The sequence below is a fragment of the Cyprinus carpio genome, chromosome B4, assembly GCF_018340385.1.
Source record: "Cyprinus carpio isolate SPL01 chromosome B4, ASM1834038v1, whole genome shotgun sequence".
Taxonomy (NCBI): Eukaryota; Metazoa; Chordata; class Actinopteri; order Cypriniformes; family Cyprinidae; genus Cyprinus; species Cyprinus carpio.
This window is the reverse complement of record NC_056600.1, coordinates 8,502,743-8,519,054: the sequence shown is the minus strand read 5'-3', so window position 1 is coordinate 8,519,054 and position 16,312 is coordinate 8,502,743. Positions and strand designations below refer to the sequence as shown.

Below are 16,312 nucleotides of genomic sequence, written 5' to 3'. Positions count from 1 at the left end.
GTACACAAATTAAATACAACAACAACAACAGAGAGGGATGAAGAAATGTTTCTTTCTGGAATTGGTCAGAATATTGTGGTATTTTTTTTTTATTTGCTTCAAGAAGTTTGATTACAATGTAGTGTTTCAGATGACAATATTATTATTTATTAATTCACAATATGCCTCTCTTTCTCTCTCTCATTTGTTTAAAATATTAGACCGTGTGAATGTGAGGTTGGTTGGTGGTCACAGTCGCTGTGCTGGTACAGTGGAGGTTCTTCATAGAGGTCGGTGGGGAACAGTGTGTGATGTTGCCTGGGATTTGGCTGATGCTGCAGTGGTGTGTAGAGAGCTGGACTGTGGAGAACCTGTAGATGCTCTGGGTAATGCACACTTTGGACAAGGATCAGGGCCAATCTGGATGGGTTTTGTCAGATGTGTTGGTTCAGAATCCGCACTGAAGGACTGTGTATCAGGAGGATGGGACCGAAGTTCCTGTGATCATGCTAAAGATGCTGGAGTCATCTGCTCAGGTAACATTTGCACACTTGACGCTACACATGAGTTTTGCTGTTCATGTTGTATCTAAATTATGAACAGCCAAAGTACTTAATGCCATAGTTTACAACATTTTAGACTGATGCGCACAGTATGCTCAAAGATAAGAAACATATGGTAAAAAAAAAAAACTTCCATTACCCTCAAGGCAAAATTCTGTTAAATTTTTTTAATGTTTTTTAGTGTGTGGTGGTGACTAATTAATATGTCAATTTTCATTTTTGCATTTCATAATTTCATCTTTAAAACATTATTATCCTATTCCTGTGTGAACACATTTATGCTACATTTGTGCATCATTAACAGTTATGCACATATTCAAGGTATATGCTGGTTGAGATGTAGCTTCTGTCTTGTCTTGAGAAATAGTTACATTTTTACAAAGCAAACTTCAAATTTTAACACTCCTGGTTACATGTGCATACCCATGTTTGGTTAGTTAGTTTAGTAAGCCTACTGTGGGTTTGCTGTCTTTATCAGTTTGTCTAAATATATGTTCACATGTGTAATGTTTAATACAACTACAGTTGAGGTCAAAAGTTTAAATTCCCCTTTGAGAATCTGCAATGTTAATTTTTTTACCAAAATAAGAGGAATCATACAAAATGCATGTTATTGTTTATTTAGTAATGATCTGAATAAGATATTTGACAAAAAAAAAAAAAAAGTCCACAAGAGAAAATATTAGTTGAATTTATAAAAATGGCCCCGTTCAAAAGTTTACCTCCACTTGATTCTTAATACAGTGTTCTTACCTGAATGATCCACAGCTGTGTTTTTTTGTATAGTGATAGTTGTTCATGTGTTCCTTGTTTGTCCTGAACAGTTAAACTGCCTGCCGTTCTTCAGAAAAATCCTTCACGTCCCACAAATTCTTTGGTTTTCCAGTATTTTGTGTATTTGAAGTACAGATTCTGTACTTTTGAATAGAATGGAGGCGTGTACATTTTTCTTATTTTGTCTGAATATCATATTTTTTTCATTTATTTCTGCCCTTCGAAGGCTACAGAAGATAGTAACATGTTTCCCAGAAGAAAATAAGTTAAATTTACCCTGATCTTCAAATTCAAAAAGTTTTCACACCCCACTCTTAATGCATGTTTTTTTTCTTCTGAAGCATCAGTGAGTGTTTGAATCTTCTGTAATAGTTGCATACGAGTCACTCAGTTGTCCTCAGTTTGAAAAGATGGATCTCAAAATCATACAGTCATTTTTGGAAAGGGTTCAAATACACAAAAATGCTGGAAAACCAAATAACTAATTTAATATAACCGAAAACAATCATTACATAAACCCATTATATAAAATGTCATATTTAGCTACCTGATAGATGAATCCTTAAAGCTACAAAAGGTATTGATTTTTTTTTTTGTTGTTGTTTATTTTATTTTTTTTGATTAACAGACATCATAGCAGCTCGGTTAATAGGTTATAGAGTGGGGGAACTATGACGTCACTTTTGTAGGCCGATCAGCTGTTAGCATCACACTGGTTCCCTCAACAAAAAGCAATAGTATTTTTCCATAGGCTTTTGAATTATCGCAAAAAAATAAGCGCTTTGTGTTGTGTTATAGCTTATTTAGTGTTGCTTGTTTTTTTTGTCAATATAGTTTTTTTTCTACATACATAAGCCTAAATAAAAACGCCAGAACTTAAAAACTAAACTTAGGCTATAAACGAACTACAGAACCATGGTCGCTCACTTTCAATGTCAACACTATGCTTCCAGCAACTTTTTCAAACTTATTTTAACATGTTCAGTGAAAAGGATTTACTATGTATATGAATTTTAATCCATGCATGAACCTTTTCATATAAACTGCAATAAATACAAAACAAGAGACAAACTAAAGCTGAAATGAGAAATACGTTAGTAATAAATAGTATAGTGAATAAATGAAATAATCATAACTAAAGGACATAAAGCACGTATTTCTGTACATTTCAAAAAAAGGCGCATTAAAAGTCAATAAATCCTTGATTAATATGAATATTTTGATTAAAAACATGTCTCAGTGTGTAGAGTGAGCGAGTTTTTGGATATGGTAAAATTAAACTTATTTTTGTGAATAAAGTACCACATTTAATCTATCATTTTCTTAGGGTGGGTACACAAAATGTTATTTTATCCTTATCCTTCTAGAAAATCCTTCTAACAACTTCACGTGGCCGTGAACATTTGATTTTAATGTGGCTTTAAGCATTCATTAAAGTTTCAATTTCACCATGACTTTTCATCACACTCTTGAGGTATTCAGCCAATCACAACGCACAGGATAGCTGGCCAATCACGGCACACCTCGCTTTTTCAGAACGATGAGCTTTGTAAAAATCAACGTGTTTCAAAAGGTGGGGGATAGAGGAGCCACAATAATGTACATTATGTGGAAAATAATGTGTTTTTTGAAACCTTAAATTATTAACAAGAGTTATTAACACATTGCATTACTCCAAATACATAAAATAATGTTCTTTTTAGCAACGTCATATGACCGCTTTAAAAAAATCATAAATTGGATGTAACTGGTGTGCTTCATGTCGTAGAATTAAACGTGAAAGTATCTTGAGCTTGTGTGAACCACGGACCTTATTTTAGGGGATTTAATTAAACTCCCATTCAAAAAACCTTTGGAACTATGGACTATGGAACCAGAAGTGCTAAAATGCTTACTCGCTTTCGGGTTTTTGCCTGCAACGTGACATCATAGTTCCGCCACTCTATTTTGGCTGCTTTAAAGAGGTCATATGATGAGATTTCAGTTTTTCCTTTTCTCTTTGGAGTGTTACAAGTTCTTGGTGCATAAAGAAGATCTGTAAAGTTGCAAAGACTAAAGTTTCAAATCCAAAGAGATATTCTTTATAAAAGTTAAGAGTCAACCACACCCCCCTGAAACGGCTCATTCTAACACGCCCCCACATCTCTACGTCACTGTGTGGGAAGATTTGCATAACACTGCCCAAATGTTCACACAAAGAAAGAAGGCGTAACTTTTATTCTCTCTGTTGCCGCAGCTGCCATGTCGTGGAGTCGCTGTGTGTTTCGTTGTGAAAGCGAAACTACTTTGTTTGGCCTTCCAAAAGAGGACAGGACTAGAAATCAGTGGTTAAGTTGTATTACAACACTGTTCCAGAACAGTCCAACCCAAATATTCAGATGTGTGCTGCGCATTTTATGGAGGATGAGGACTGTTTCCTGAACCAGCAGCCTGCAATGCGTCTGTGACACAACAGCTGTTTCTATAAAGTTGGGCAGTTCAAACTTTGCAAGGACAGTCTGGCACTTCTGACTCACAGCCTGTAAGTAAGTTTTTTTTATATTTAAATAAATTGGCAATGATGATTCAAACGCGAGTTTTGAGCAGTAAAGTAGGCTTGTTGTTTGTTGTTTGTTGTTTCTCAGATCACAAATGCAGACATGGTTTTATGTTCACGCAGCGTGATACGTAACGCATAAAAAGACAGTATAAGTCATTATAATCAGTAATTGTGTCCCCTCTAGATGCAACAAATGCCTCGTTTGTAATGGGTTTTATTGTTTTTGTCTCGTCTAGTGATGTCTGGATCGCGAACGAATCTTTCTATTTAATCGGATCTTCTTAGTGAACTAAGAACAGTTCACCAAGTCGATCTGAATCGTTTGTAACGGTTCGCGTCTCCAGTACACACTAATCCACAAATTACTTAAATTATTCGGGTTTATAAACGTGCCTTATGCTCCCTCTGACGCAAAATAAACCAATATCCCGAGTTATTCAGTTACTCCTAACAGTACATTGACTGAACTGCTAAAAGAGACCGATGATGGGATGTGCACGAGCAGAGCAGCTGGTCTCGTGCTGCTGGCCTGGGAGACGGCATAGTATGTTAAGGGGCGTAACATTTCCATCACACGCTTGAGGCATTCGGCCAATCACAATGCACTGAATAGCTGGCCAATCAGAGCACACCTCGCTTTTTCAGAACGATGAGCTTTGTAAAAATCTAAAAATCCAGAAAGGCGGGGAATAGAGGAGAAACTATAATGTACATTATATGAAAAATAATGTGTTTTTTAACCTTAAACCACATAAACACATTGCATTACATCAAATACACAAAATAATGTTCTTTTTAGCAGCATCATATTACCCCTTTAAGAGCTGCTGCTGCTGAACATGACATGGATCTGACACACATCGTATTTTCTCACAACTCTTTACTTATTCTGACCCACTTCAAGTCTTAAAGTCTCTACTAATAATGAGCTGATGAGTTGAATCGGGTGTGTTTGATAAGGGAGACAATGCTGGGCTGCTCCAGGACATCAAAAACCACTACATTTCAGAGACATCTTCTTAAAGAGCAGGTCATATGGTATTTTAAAGTGTCATAATATTGTGTTGGAGTCCCCTACAACAGGTTTAAATGCATCTAAGTTCAGAAAAAAATTGTAATTTTTTTCAAAATATACATTTAATATTAAGTGTCATTTGCCAATGATTTGAAACGATTTGTTCCAAGCAAGTTCAGAGCAAACCCCTCCCTTCCATAAGCCTACTCTGCTCTGATTGGTCAGCTGGCCAAGCCTGTTGTGATTGGCACAGAGAGGAGTCCTTGAGCCAGTTAGCCAGCACTACCATTGACAAAGCACCTTTACATAAAACAGTTATATAGTGCTCCAATCCGTTCTTATAATAATGACATAAAATACAAAAACACTTATGCAAGCGAATCGTGCCCACAGCTGTTTAGCTGCTAAACTGTGAACACTTGGTGGATACGTTAGCCGAGTGCTTACATGACTAACTGATGAAACAATACAGTTTGCAAACCAAAATATGTCTACTGTAATGTTTGAAGAACGACAGACAAAAGGCGCTCTGTCTTAACTTTTAATCAGAATGCAGAACAGTTGTATCACAGGAGCACCAGCCTAACTCGCTCAACTCTCCCGCATTAACCCTATAACTGCCGGTGCAGCACAATAAACAGCAATTTAACAATGATTATAAAGTTTCTGTGCTACACAACATTCTTTAATTATTAAACAAAGTAATTAGAACAACGTCAGTATATAATAATCGACACATTCTTAGGAAATAGTAGGTTCAAACCGAATTATCAGAACTACTTCAGTAAGGCAGTAATATTGTGCTTTACCCGGAAATCTAAAGCTGCATTATACATCACATATTAGCACAAAAACTTTTTTTGAGCACTCAATTGAAAATGTACACAGTGTATTTTTAGTACTTACAGGTTGTGGTTCGGAGAGCTTGTTAGTCAAAATTAAGAAGATTAGAAGCCACGAAACTAAAAGCCAAGATTAGAGAATCAGTCCTTGGAAAAATGACATGCACACAACAAAAGGTTTCAATTTGTATTTTTGTGATATCCTTGAACACAGCGTTGTCTTAAACATGATAAACACACTAACTAGCAGAAGTGTTTGTGGGCAGGTCAGACTCTGTTGGTATTTCTTTGGCAGGCGGGGATTATGCAAATGTGTTACCCAGTGATGTATATCGGTAACAGGTAAAAGATTTGAAAATATGATGACTCGTTAAGGCGATTCAGAACCCACTCTCTCTTTTGAGAGATAATATCTTTATTGATCATGCACTTTTTTGATTAACAACTTTGCAGGTTGTTTTCATTTAAGGATAGCTACATTATAAACTGAAAAAGAGATATTTTTAAAAAACCCATATGACCTGCTCTTTAAATCTGACTCATATATCAAACACTTGCCTTCACAGTTTAAGGCAGTTTAAATTGCCTTTTTGATAACTTTATGAATTAACTGATGACATAACTACGACATTGCATGCTCATAGACATAGTTTCATTTGTGCTTTAGTATAATACAGCTGACAGAACAGGAAGATTAGTTTTTACTGGCATCTGGCCTGACAACATCTCATCTTCACTGTTTCGCTGAGGTTAAGTTGGAGTGTGCGCCTGAACAGTGTTGCCAACTTATTTTCAGGTGAAGTTGCTAAAGGAAGGTTGATTTGTTGCTTAAAGTTGCTAAATGACGTTGTGATGTCATTGCATGATGACATCATTATGTAACTACAATCCAAAATTGTGTCACTACATCAAGTCTCAGCAAAAAATATATTTTATGTATGTTCATTTAGATTTGTTTGTAAAATACAATAGCGTAATATACTTTTAAAATATAACTGTATTTTTAAATACAACATTGAATTATTGAACACTTTTAAGTTTTTGAACAATTACAATTAAGTTTTTTTTATTAGCTAGTAAACTAGTAAAACTACACATTCTTTACAATTATAGTTTTAAGCAGTGTATTACCAGTTCCCTTTCAGTCGGTCACGTTCTACGTTACGTCAAAGAGACTGACGAATGGGGTCTCGCCCGAGAGCCCAATCACCTTTGAGTGGTAACAAAACGAGCCAATGGTACACAGTGTACCTTGGTCTGTGGGATTTGCATCGCAAGCCCAGTCCCGCTGTGTGGGTATATAAGGAGCAGCGCAAGCAACTCGCATTCAAGCTTTCGCTTTGGAGCTGAGCATATCGCTTGCTGCTTTCACCAGAGTGTTTACAAGCGAGTCAGCTGGTGTTGGTGTGACGGCGCGATTCAGCGGTTCGTCTGAGCTTCCTGCATTCAGCTCCCGCGTTCCCCTGAGTGCTTCAGCACCACTTAAAGAGCTTTTTCCTATTTCTAAAAGAGTAAACGGATTGAGTTTGCATCTTTTTAAAGATGTCATTCCGCCCGTGTGTTTCTGGGTGCGGTCGATATATGGCTCCTTGTGACTGCGTTTGTGGATGACTCATGTTCTCATTGCGGGGACATGACCATCTCGGCGTTAAGATCGAGACTCGATTACCTTAAGAGGTATAGAGTCCCCTCTGCCACACCCAGTTCTAGCTCCTCTTCTCGTTAGAGGGCTACTTCGGCTGGTGGCCAGGGTGATCTGAGGGTTACCGTGTGGGCTTCCCCGACGAGCCAGCCTCCTCGGGCCACACCCCCCCTCACAAACGCCGCAGCCGGTTGAGTTTCCGGATGAGTTTGCTAGACCCTCTCAAGCTCCTGACATCTCATTCGGGGCTCAGGAGGAAGACCTAATGTCAATTGCTGCATCACAAGGCAGGCTTGAGTCCTCTGGAGATGAGGATTCGGCTGCGTTGCCTCCCTCGGGAGTGCCAGCGTTGCCCGAGTCTGATCCCAAGGTGACGGCCGTGCTTTCCCAGGCGGCTGAGAGCATCGGGCTTGAGTGGAATCCTCCACCCTGTCCCGAGCGCTCGAGGCTGGATGATTGGTTCCTGGGGGCTGCTCGTGCTGATCGCCAGCACCCCCCGCTGGTTCATTTCTTCCCAGAAGTGCACCAGGAAGTGACCAGTTCATGGAAGGCACCTTTAACTGCCCGAAACGGTTCTGGTGCTTCCTCTGCCTTTACTGCCCTTAATGGCGCAGCGGCCAAGGGGTATGCTGGGATTCCCCCAGGTGGAGCGCTCTGTTGTGATGCAACTATGTCCTCAGAGCACTTCCGCATGGTGTGGCGGTCCCAAGCTTCCCTCCAAGGCCTGTAAGTTCTCATCCACGCTTGTGGTCAAGGCTTACAGAGCTGCGGGGCAGGCCGCTTCTGCCCTGCACGCCATGGCCACCCTTCAGGTCTACCAAGCCAAGGTGCTCAAAGAGCTGCACGGGGGCAGTGCTGACCCAGGGGTTTTGCAGGAGGCGTGCACTGCTACCGACCTTGCTCTCTGGGTGACGAAGGTTACTGCGTGCTCCTTGGGTCAGGTGATGTCCACCTTGGTGGTCCAGGAGCGCCACCTATGGCTAAACCTGGCAGACATGAGGGAGTCTGATCGGACTCAGCTCCTCAACTCCCCGGTCTCCCAGGCTGGATTCTTTGGTGACGCGGTGGAGAATTTTGCCCAGCAGTTCTCTGCCGCCCAGAAGCAGTCTGAGGCCATCAAACACATCCTGCCCCGGCGGCCCGCTGCTGTCTCCACACTGCTGCTGGTGCAGCCACCTCAGGCTGCTCGTCATCGAGGGTGCCCCCCTGTGGTCTCCTCCACTCCCGTTCGGCCACAGCAGCAGCCTTCACTCCGGCCGCAGCAAGGAGATGGACGCAGAAGGGCAGCGCAACCTGTCTCTTCCCCTAAACCTGCCAAGCGTCAGGCCAAGCGGCGTTCCTGAGATGGGCGACCCGGAGTTGGGGATGTCAGCTCATCAGGAGATGGTAGCAGGACCACTCCTTCCCCCGGAGGAGGGCTGGGAGAGAAATCTTTGTTCTCGTTTTCTTTTTGTTCCGCCACTAGCCCCTCTGTGTTTCCTCTACCTCCGGGTTCCAAGAGGCCGCGGACGACAGTTGGCGACGTGCTTCCTCGCCGCTCTCGTTCCCCTCTCCCCTTGCCAGTTTCCATGCAGAGCTGGCTCGAGAATGCATTGCCTTCTCATGCCCTCTTTGCCACTCTGAATCAGATGAGATGCGGGGTGTTTTTGTTTCAATTCGCTGCCCCACTGTGGGTACGCCTGTAGTTCCCTTGACCCCGCTGGATCCGTTTCTGGGAGCCTGGCTAGAGCTCCCCAGGTTGTCCTGCTGGCTCATCCGAATGATCAGGCTCGGCTACGTGATTCAGTTCGCCCGGCGTCCCCAAAGTTTCGGGGTGTTCGCGCAACAATGGTGGGCAAGGATGCTCCTGTCATGCCTGCGGAGGTCGCAACCCTGCTGGCAAAGGGCACGATAGAGCCGGTCCCCCCAGCCGACATGAAGTCCGGCTTTTACAGCTCCTACTTCATAGTACCCAAGAAAACAGGTGGGTTACGGCCGATCCTGGACTTGCGTGCCTTGAACCGAGCTCTTAACAGACTTCTGTTCAAGATGCTAATGCCCAAGCGCATTTTCGAATGCATTCGTCCATTGGATTGGTTTGCAGCAATCGACCTGAAGGACGCGTACTTTCATGTCTCCATTCTTCCTTGACACAGACCGTTTCTTCAATTTGCTTTCGAGGGGCAGGCATATCAGTACAAGGTTCTCCCATTCGGGTTGGCCCTGTCTCCCCGTGTCTTTACCAAAGTCGCAGAGGGAGCCCTGGCTCCTCTCAGGGAACAAGATGTCCGTATCCTCAACTACCTCAACGACTGGCTGATTTAGCTCACTCTCGAGCAAGGTTGTGCAAGCGCAGGGATCTGGTGCTCAGACACCTCGTCCGTCTGGGTCTTCAGGTCAACTGGGAAAAGAGCAAACTCTCCCCTGTGCAGAGGATCTCTTTTCTCAGTATGGAAATAGGCTCGGTCGCCATGTTCGCGCAGCTTACGAACGAGTGCGCGCAGTCACTGCTGAATTGCCTGAGTCAATTCGAGGGCAAGAGAGCGGTTCCACTGAAACTGTTTCAGAGGCTCCTGGGGCATATGGCATCCGCAGTGGCAGTAATACCACTCGGGTTGCTCCATATGAGACCGCTTCAGCACTGGCTTCACAACCGAGTCCCGAGATGGGCATGGCAACAGGGCACGCTCCGAGTGACCGTCACTCCAGCCTGCCTCCGAACCTTTACCCTGTGGTTGGACCTCTCCTTTCTACGTGCTGGCGTTCCCCTAGAACCAGTGTCCAGGCATGTTGTGGTGTCAACAGATGCCTCTGCCATGGGCTGGGGTGCCATGTGCAACGGGCATGCTGTGTCAGGTTCCTGGACAGCACACCGCGACTTCAGTGGCCATCAATTGCCTCAAGTTGCTAGCAGTACAGCTTGCTCTGCACCACTTCAGGGCCCTGCTGAAGGATAAGCACGTTCTGGTCCGTACGGACAACACTGCGACCGTAGCGTACATCAACCGTCAGGGCGGTCTTCGCTCCCGCCGCATGTCGCAACTCGCTCGCCATCTCCTCTTGAGGAGTCAGAAGCATCAGGTCACTTCGTGCCATTCACATTCTGGGCAGGCTCAATCGTGCAGCCGACGAGCTTTCACGTCAGCAGTCTCGCCCCGGGGAATGGAGACTCCACCCCCAGTCAGTTCAGCTGATTTGGGAATGCTTCGGAGACACTCAGGTAGACCTGTTTGCCTCTCCAGAAAATTCCCACTGCCAGTTGTTTTACTCCATGACCGAGGGCACCCTTTGCACGGACGCTCTGGCGCACAGCTGGCCGCTGGGCCTGCGCAAGTATGTGTTTCCCTCAGTGAGTCTTCTTGCACAGACGTTGTGCAAGATCAGGGAGGACGAGGAGCAGGTCCTCATGGTTGCGCCTTTTTGGCCCGGCCGGACTTGGTTCCCCGAACGTGTACTCCTCACGACAGCCCCTCCCTGGCCAATTCCTCTGAGGAAAGACCTTCTTTCTCAGAGACGGGGCATCCTCTGGCACCCGCGTCCGGATCTTTGGAATCTACATGTGTGGGTTCTGGACGAGTCACAGAAGGTTTAGGTACCTTGCCACCTCAGGTGGTAGCTACCATCACCTTGGCTAGTGCCTTGTCTACCAGACGGTAGACGGTAGGCTTTGAAGTGGAAACACTTCATCACCTGGTGTTCTTCATGTCGTGAAGACCCCTGGAGGTGCCCGATCAAGTCAGTGCTTTCCTTTCTTCAGGAAGGGTTGGAACGAAGGCTGTCTCCTTCCACCCTGAAGGTCTATGTGGCCGCCATTTCGGCTCAACATGACCCTGTTGATGGTAAGTCTCTTGGGAAGCATGATCTGGTCATCAGGTTCTTGAGAGGGGGCAGCAGGCTCAATCCGCCTCGCTCTCATCAAGTACCCTCTTGGGACCTCGCAGTTGTTCTATCAGCACTGCAGAGGGCTCACTTCGAACCCTTGCTCTCAGTAGAGCTAAAGTTTTTATCATTGAAGACTGCGCTCCTGACGGCTTTGGCTTCGGTTAAGAGGGTCGGGGACCTGCAGGCATTTTCAGTTGACGAAGCGTGCCTGGAATTCGGGCCGGCAAACTCTCACGTTATCTTGAGACCCCGACCTGGATACGTGCCCAAAGTTCCCGCCACTCCTTTTAGAGATAAGGTGGTGAACTTGCAAGCGCTGATCGGCCGGGTCACTGGGACTTGAATGCGAGTTGCTTGCACTGCTCCTTATATACCCACACAGCGGGGCGGAGCTCTCGATACAAATCCCCCAGACCAAGGAACATTGTGTACCATTGGCTCGTTTTGTTACCACTCGAAGGTGATTGGGCGAGACCCCATTCGTCAGTCTCTTTCTGACGTAACGTCTCAGTTCCCTCCTTCAGGGAATGAGGGTTACATACGTAACCTAGACGTTAGTTAGAATGCTACACTCTAAGAAAAGTCTCTAAAAATAGGACACAATCTACTATGTTAATATTAAGGATTTTTACAGGGTTTTTTTTAACCTGCATTTTAAATTACTCACTGTATTTTGTGTGGTCAGGTTACAGGGTTACAATGGATAATGAATAATGTGTAAAAGATAATGTCCTGGAAAATTACTAGTACCTTTTCCATTTTTCTAGATATTTTTCTTACTGTGTACTAATAGATCAACAGTTGCATGTACAAGCTACTAACAAGGTGTATCATAAATGAATAATTATTATTATTAAATTGAACAATTGCAAACAGCAGCTAACTTAATTCATGTGATGTATGTACTACTAGGCATCCTTGGTTTCCTCTTGTGTAATTTAGATGGAAAATGTGTGCCTTTTTATAGTTTGAGTCACTTATCAAAAGTTGCTAAAAGTTGCCAGATAAATTTAAAAAATAGCTAAATTTGTTGCTAGGTGATTTTGGAAGAAAAAGTTGCTAGGATTGTGTGAGAAGTTGCTAAATTTAGCAAAAAAATTGCTAAGTTGGCAACACTGCACCTGAAAAGTCTCCTGTTTCATGTTGTTGTAAAGATGTTCTGCATCTAAATAAACACAATTCAAGAAAAAAGACAGAAGCAGCAGTTGTGAGTGAGGTGGCTTTGCCCCTGTGTTAACTGCATTAAATATTTTAAACAGAGTTAAACTGGAAAAATTAATTGCATGCGTTAACACTAATTTTGACAGCACTGGTTGTTGTATTACAATATTTTTAAGAGCATTAGTGAAATCTGCTACATTTGGTTCTGTACTGTGTAGAGTATCAGACCCGAACCAGACAAATTAAAGATTTTATTGTGAGCATGGTTGAAACATGAGGAGCCGAATTCCACAGAAAGGCAACGGGATGTTGTAAATCAACTCCTAGCAACAAAGTCTGAAGCAAGATAACCAACCAACTCTTTCAGAGATCAGCTTTCAACATTAACACCATTAGAACAATTATTGACAATTTCAATTCAGAGAAAAGATTGTCAAATTTGGGGAGAGGGATCAAGATTGCTGGTCAAAGAGATGCACAGCCTGACCATCACATGTAAACTCATGAGAGTAAACAAGATCGTTGGATTGACTTCTCCCACCTAGCAGAACCAGACTGAAATTCCTAAGGGGACCTTTTAACCTCTGGTTTCCACAGAACATCCTTATGTCAAAGAAAAGCAGAGAAACTGTCTTGTACAGATGAACACAAAAAGACTTCTAAAGGAATATCAGTCCATTGCTTAACTCCCTATCATTTATGAAACCCACACATTTGACTATCATGTTTCTAATCACTTATTGTGTATGTCTTTTTAATAACTGTTGAATAGCTTAAGTATTCATATTCATGTTTAGTATGTGTGTGTTTGAATCTTCTTGCTTGAAACGTTTCTGACCATCAGTTATTTGTCAAATGTATCATATTCTTATCATAGGAATCATGTCCAAAATTATACTCTGCAAGAGCGGGAAAATTCGGACCACGTGATTGATAAGATAACATATGATTTATGAATGGGTAGGACAAACATCGCAACACCCAGAGCAAAGACAATATCTAATTGGTCAAGACAACATTTGAGGTGTGACCAAAAGGCCAGTTTAAATACTCAGGAAACCATCAAATTTTGCTTTTAGCTTTTGCTTGTAGTTTTTGCTTTTAGCCATGCTTTTTGTCATTACGTTTAGCATTCTTCAAGCGCGGTTCCAGCCTGCTTCGGCCTGCACGCCTGCTGCTACTTAGCCACGATGCGAAGAAACACCACCTAGTCTCGTCAAACTTTACTTCTATTCTTTTACTTTAGTTTCTTTCCTTTTCCGTTGAGAGTTTTGTGTTCTGAGTTAAGTTTTGTAACGCCGTGTCTCCGAGTCTGACCTCGAGTGCCCGTTCAACTTAAACCAGCCCACAACTCCGCATCGCCAGCCAACGCCCAACCACGGGCTTCCCAAGACGTCACTTCAACGACTTCTGAACTTCCAGCCAATCAGCAACCTCGGGAAACCCCCTTTTCAGCGACAACAAAGGGAACCCCAGTTACACAGGCAACGCAAGTAACATACCTCCAGACTCCGATCTGTACTGGTGCATCTAATATAATTTTAACCTCATTGAGGAACTCAATGCGAGGGTTAATTAAGTGACTGATGGTTGTTCATGTCTATGCAATTTCACGTATTGCTGTAAACTTGGGATTCCACATTTTCATTCTCTTAAACCCATTCTTTCTTAACTTTCTATCCTCTTGCAACTTGTGTGAATGTGAGTGCGTGTGCTTATGTGTTAGATTAGTTTATATGTCGTAGATTTATCTAATAAAGCCTTATTCATATTGAAAAGAGAAGTATCTTGTGTTTTGTGCTTACAAGTTAATGTCTTAAACTGGCGATCTTGTTACTGTGCTAATTAATAGTGTTTTCACTATACTTTGGATATTAATATCCAGCGCAGATTTGATGTTAAACGGCTCGTTCAGTGAATCGCTGGCCGTTTCAGTGATCAGCCGTGAAACAGTGATTCTGTTCAAATTCCCTTTAAAATCTTAAATGATTCCCTTTGAACTAAATTGACCTGTTCCCTTACAACTGTTTATTCTAGCATGTTTATTGCAGCTCTCCCTGCTCATTTATGACAGGCTGCATGGATGGGCAGGGAGTTTATACCAGAACAGAACCATGCCTCAAACCCAAACTGTATGCTAATTGTCATTTTGACAATAGTGGTCCTGACAGAACTATAATTATTTATGTTATTTCAGAAGTCAGGCTGGTTGGAGGTTCTCACTGCTCTGGGAGGTTAGAGATACTTCATGATCAGACATGGATGTCAGTGTGTGACGCTGTCTTTGACCAGCAGGATGCAGAGGTTGTGTGTAGAGAGCTGGACTGTGGGGCTCCTGTACATGTTCTGGGAGCAGCTTCTTTTGACAAAGGAGACGCTCAGATGTGGACCCAAGAGATTCAATGCAGAGGAAATGAGTCTCAGATTCACCTCTGTCCAACATCACTATCACATGAATACAACTGTTCTCATGACAGTAATGTTGGACTGGTGTGTGCAGGTATGTGTTGACTGTTTCAACACAAAGATTTATTTAATTTTGATAGATCTCTTCTCATTTTTTCTACTTAATGTGTACAGAAATAATAAATGTGCGGTTGGTTAATGGAAACAGTCCCTGCAGTGGGACAGTGGAGGTTCTTCATAGAGGTCAGTGGGGAACAGTGTGTGATGATGGTTGGGATTTGGCTGCTGCTGTAGTGGTGTGTAGAGAGCTGGACTGTGGAGAACCTGTAGATGCTCTGAGTGATGCTCAGGTTGGACTCGGATCAGGACCAAACTGGATGAATAATGCAATGTGTGCTGGATCTGAGTCCACACTGAAAAAGTGTGGATCTGTCATATGGGGTTTTCAAGGTGTGTGTCAGAGCAAGAGTGCAGGAGTCGTCTGCTCAGGTAAACTCAAAACTTTATTTTGTTGAAAGAAAGAAAAGAAAGTAGTGCATGTTTTGTTCTGAAAGGTTAATTCATACTCATGTTATTTTCAGGCATCAGGCTGGTTGGTGGTTCTCGCTGCTCTGGGAGGTTAGAGATACTTCATAATCAGATGTGGATGTCAGTGTGTGACGCTGTCTTTGACCAGCAGGATGCAGAGGTTGTGTGTAGAGAGCTGGACTGTGGGGCTCCTGTACAGGTGCTGGGAGCAGCTGCTTTTGGCAAAGGAGACGCTCAGATGTGGACACAAGAGATTCAGTGCAGAGGAAATGAATCTCAGATTCACCTCTGTCCAACATCTCTGCCACACAAATACAACTGTTCACATGATAATGATGTTGGATTGGTGTGTGCAGGTTTGAGCAGATTTCTTTTACTTCAGTGAAATCTTATGTCAAATCTTCTGACTCTTGTATATGATTTTTTTTCTCTCTCTCTCTATGAGATTCTTCTTACTGTCTTGTTTGCTCTGTTCATAAGTATTACTTCTCTTGTTTTCTGTATTCAATAAACAGACCGTGTGAATGTGAGGTTGGTTGGTGGTCACAGTCGCTGTGCTGGTAGAGTGGAGGTTCTTCATAGAGGTCAGTGGGGAACAGTGTGTGATTTTGGCTGGGATATGCCTGATGCTGCAGTGGTGTGTAGAGAGCTGGACTGTGGAGAACCTGTAGATGCTGTGGGCGATGCTTATTTTGGACGAGGATCAGGACTAATCTGGACTAATCGTATGATGTGTACTGGATCAGAGACTACACTGAAGAACTGTGGATCAGTTCAGTTTTATGAATATGACTGTAATCATGATACAGATGCTGGAGTCATCTGCTCAGGTGAGCTGTTCTGAAATGTAACCTATTACATTACTGTTAATCCACATGCCTTATATTTTAGTTCCAAAGATTTATATTAATTCTTTAACACCAAGTGTTGGCAGCACCAAGGTTATTTGTTCAATTCTCAGGGAATGCATGAACTGATAAAATGTTAATCTTGAATGAATCT

The 16,312-nt window shown here is 42.8% G+C and overlaps 1 protein-coding gene across 1 annotated transcript in view; it reads left to right on the top strand.

The window, feature by feature from the left end:
• Positions 1-16,312, top strand: part of LOC109072205 (scavenger receptor cysteine-rich type 1 protein M130-like) — a gene marked incomplete at its 5' end in the record, with an annotated part of 44,679 nt that overhangs the window by 19,745 nt on the left and 8,622 nt on the right. Inside the window, 2 exons of the mRNA XM_042722622.1 lie at positions 217-515; positions 15,826-16,140. Coding sequence (XP_042578556.1) covers positions 217-515; positions 15,826-16,140 — 614 coding nt within the window. The remainder of the gene's footprint in view (positions 1-216; positions 516-15,825; positions 16,141-16,312) is intronic.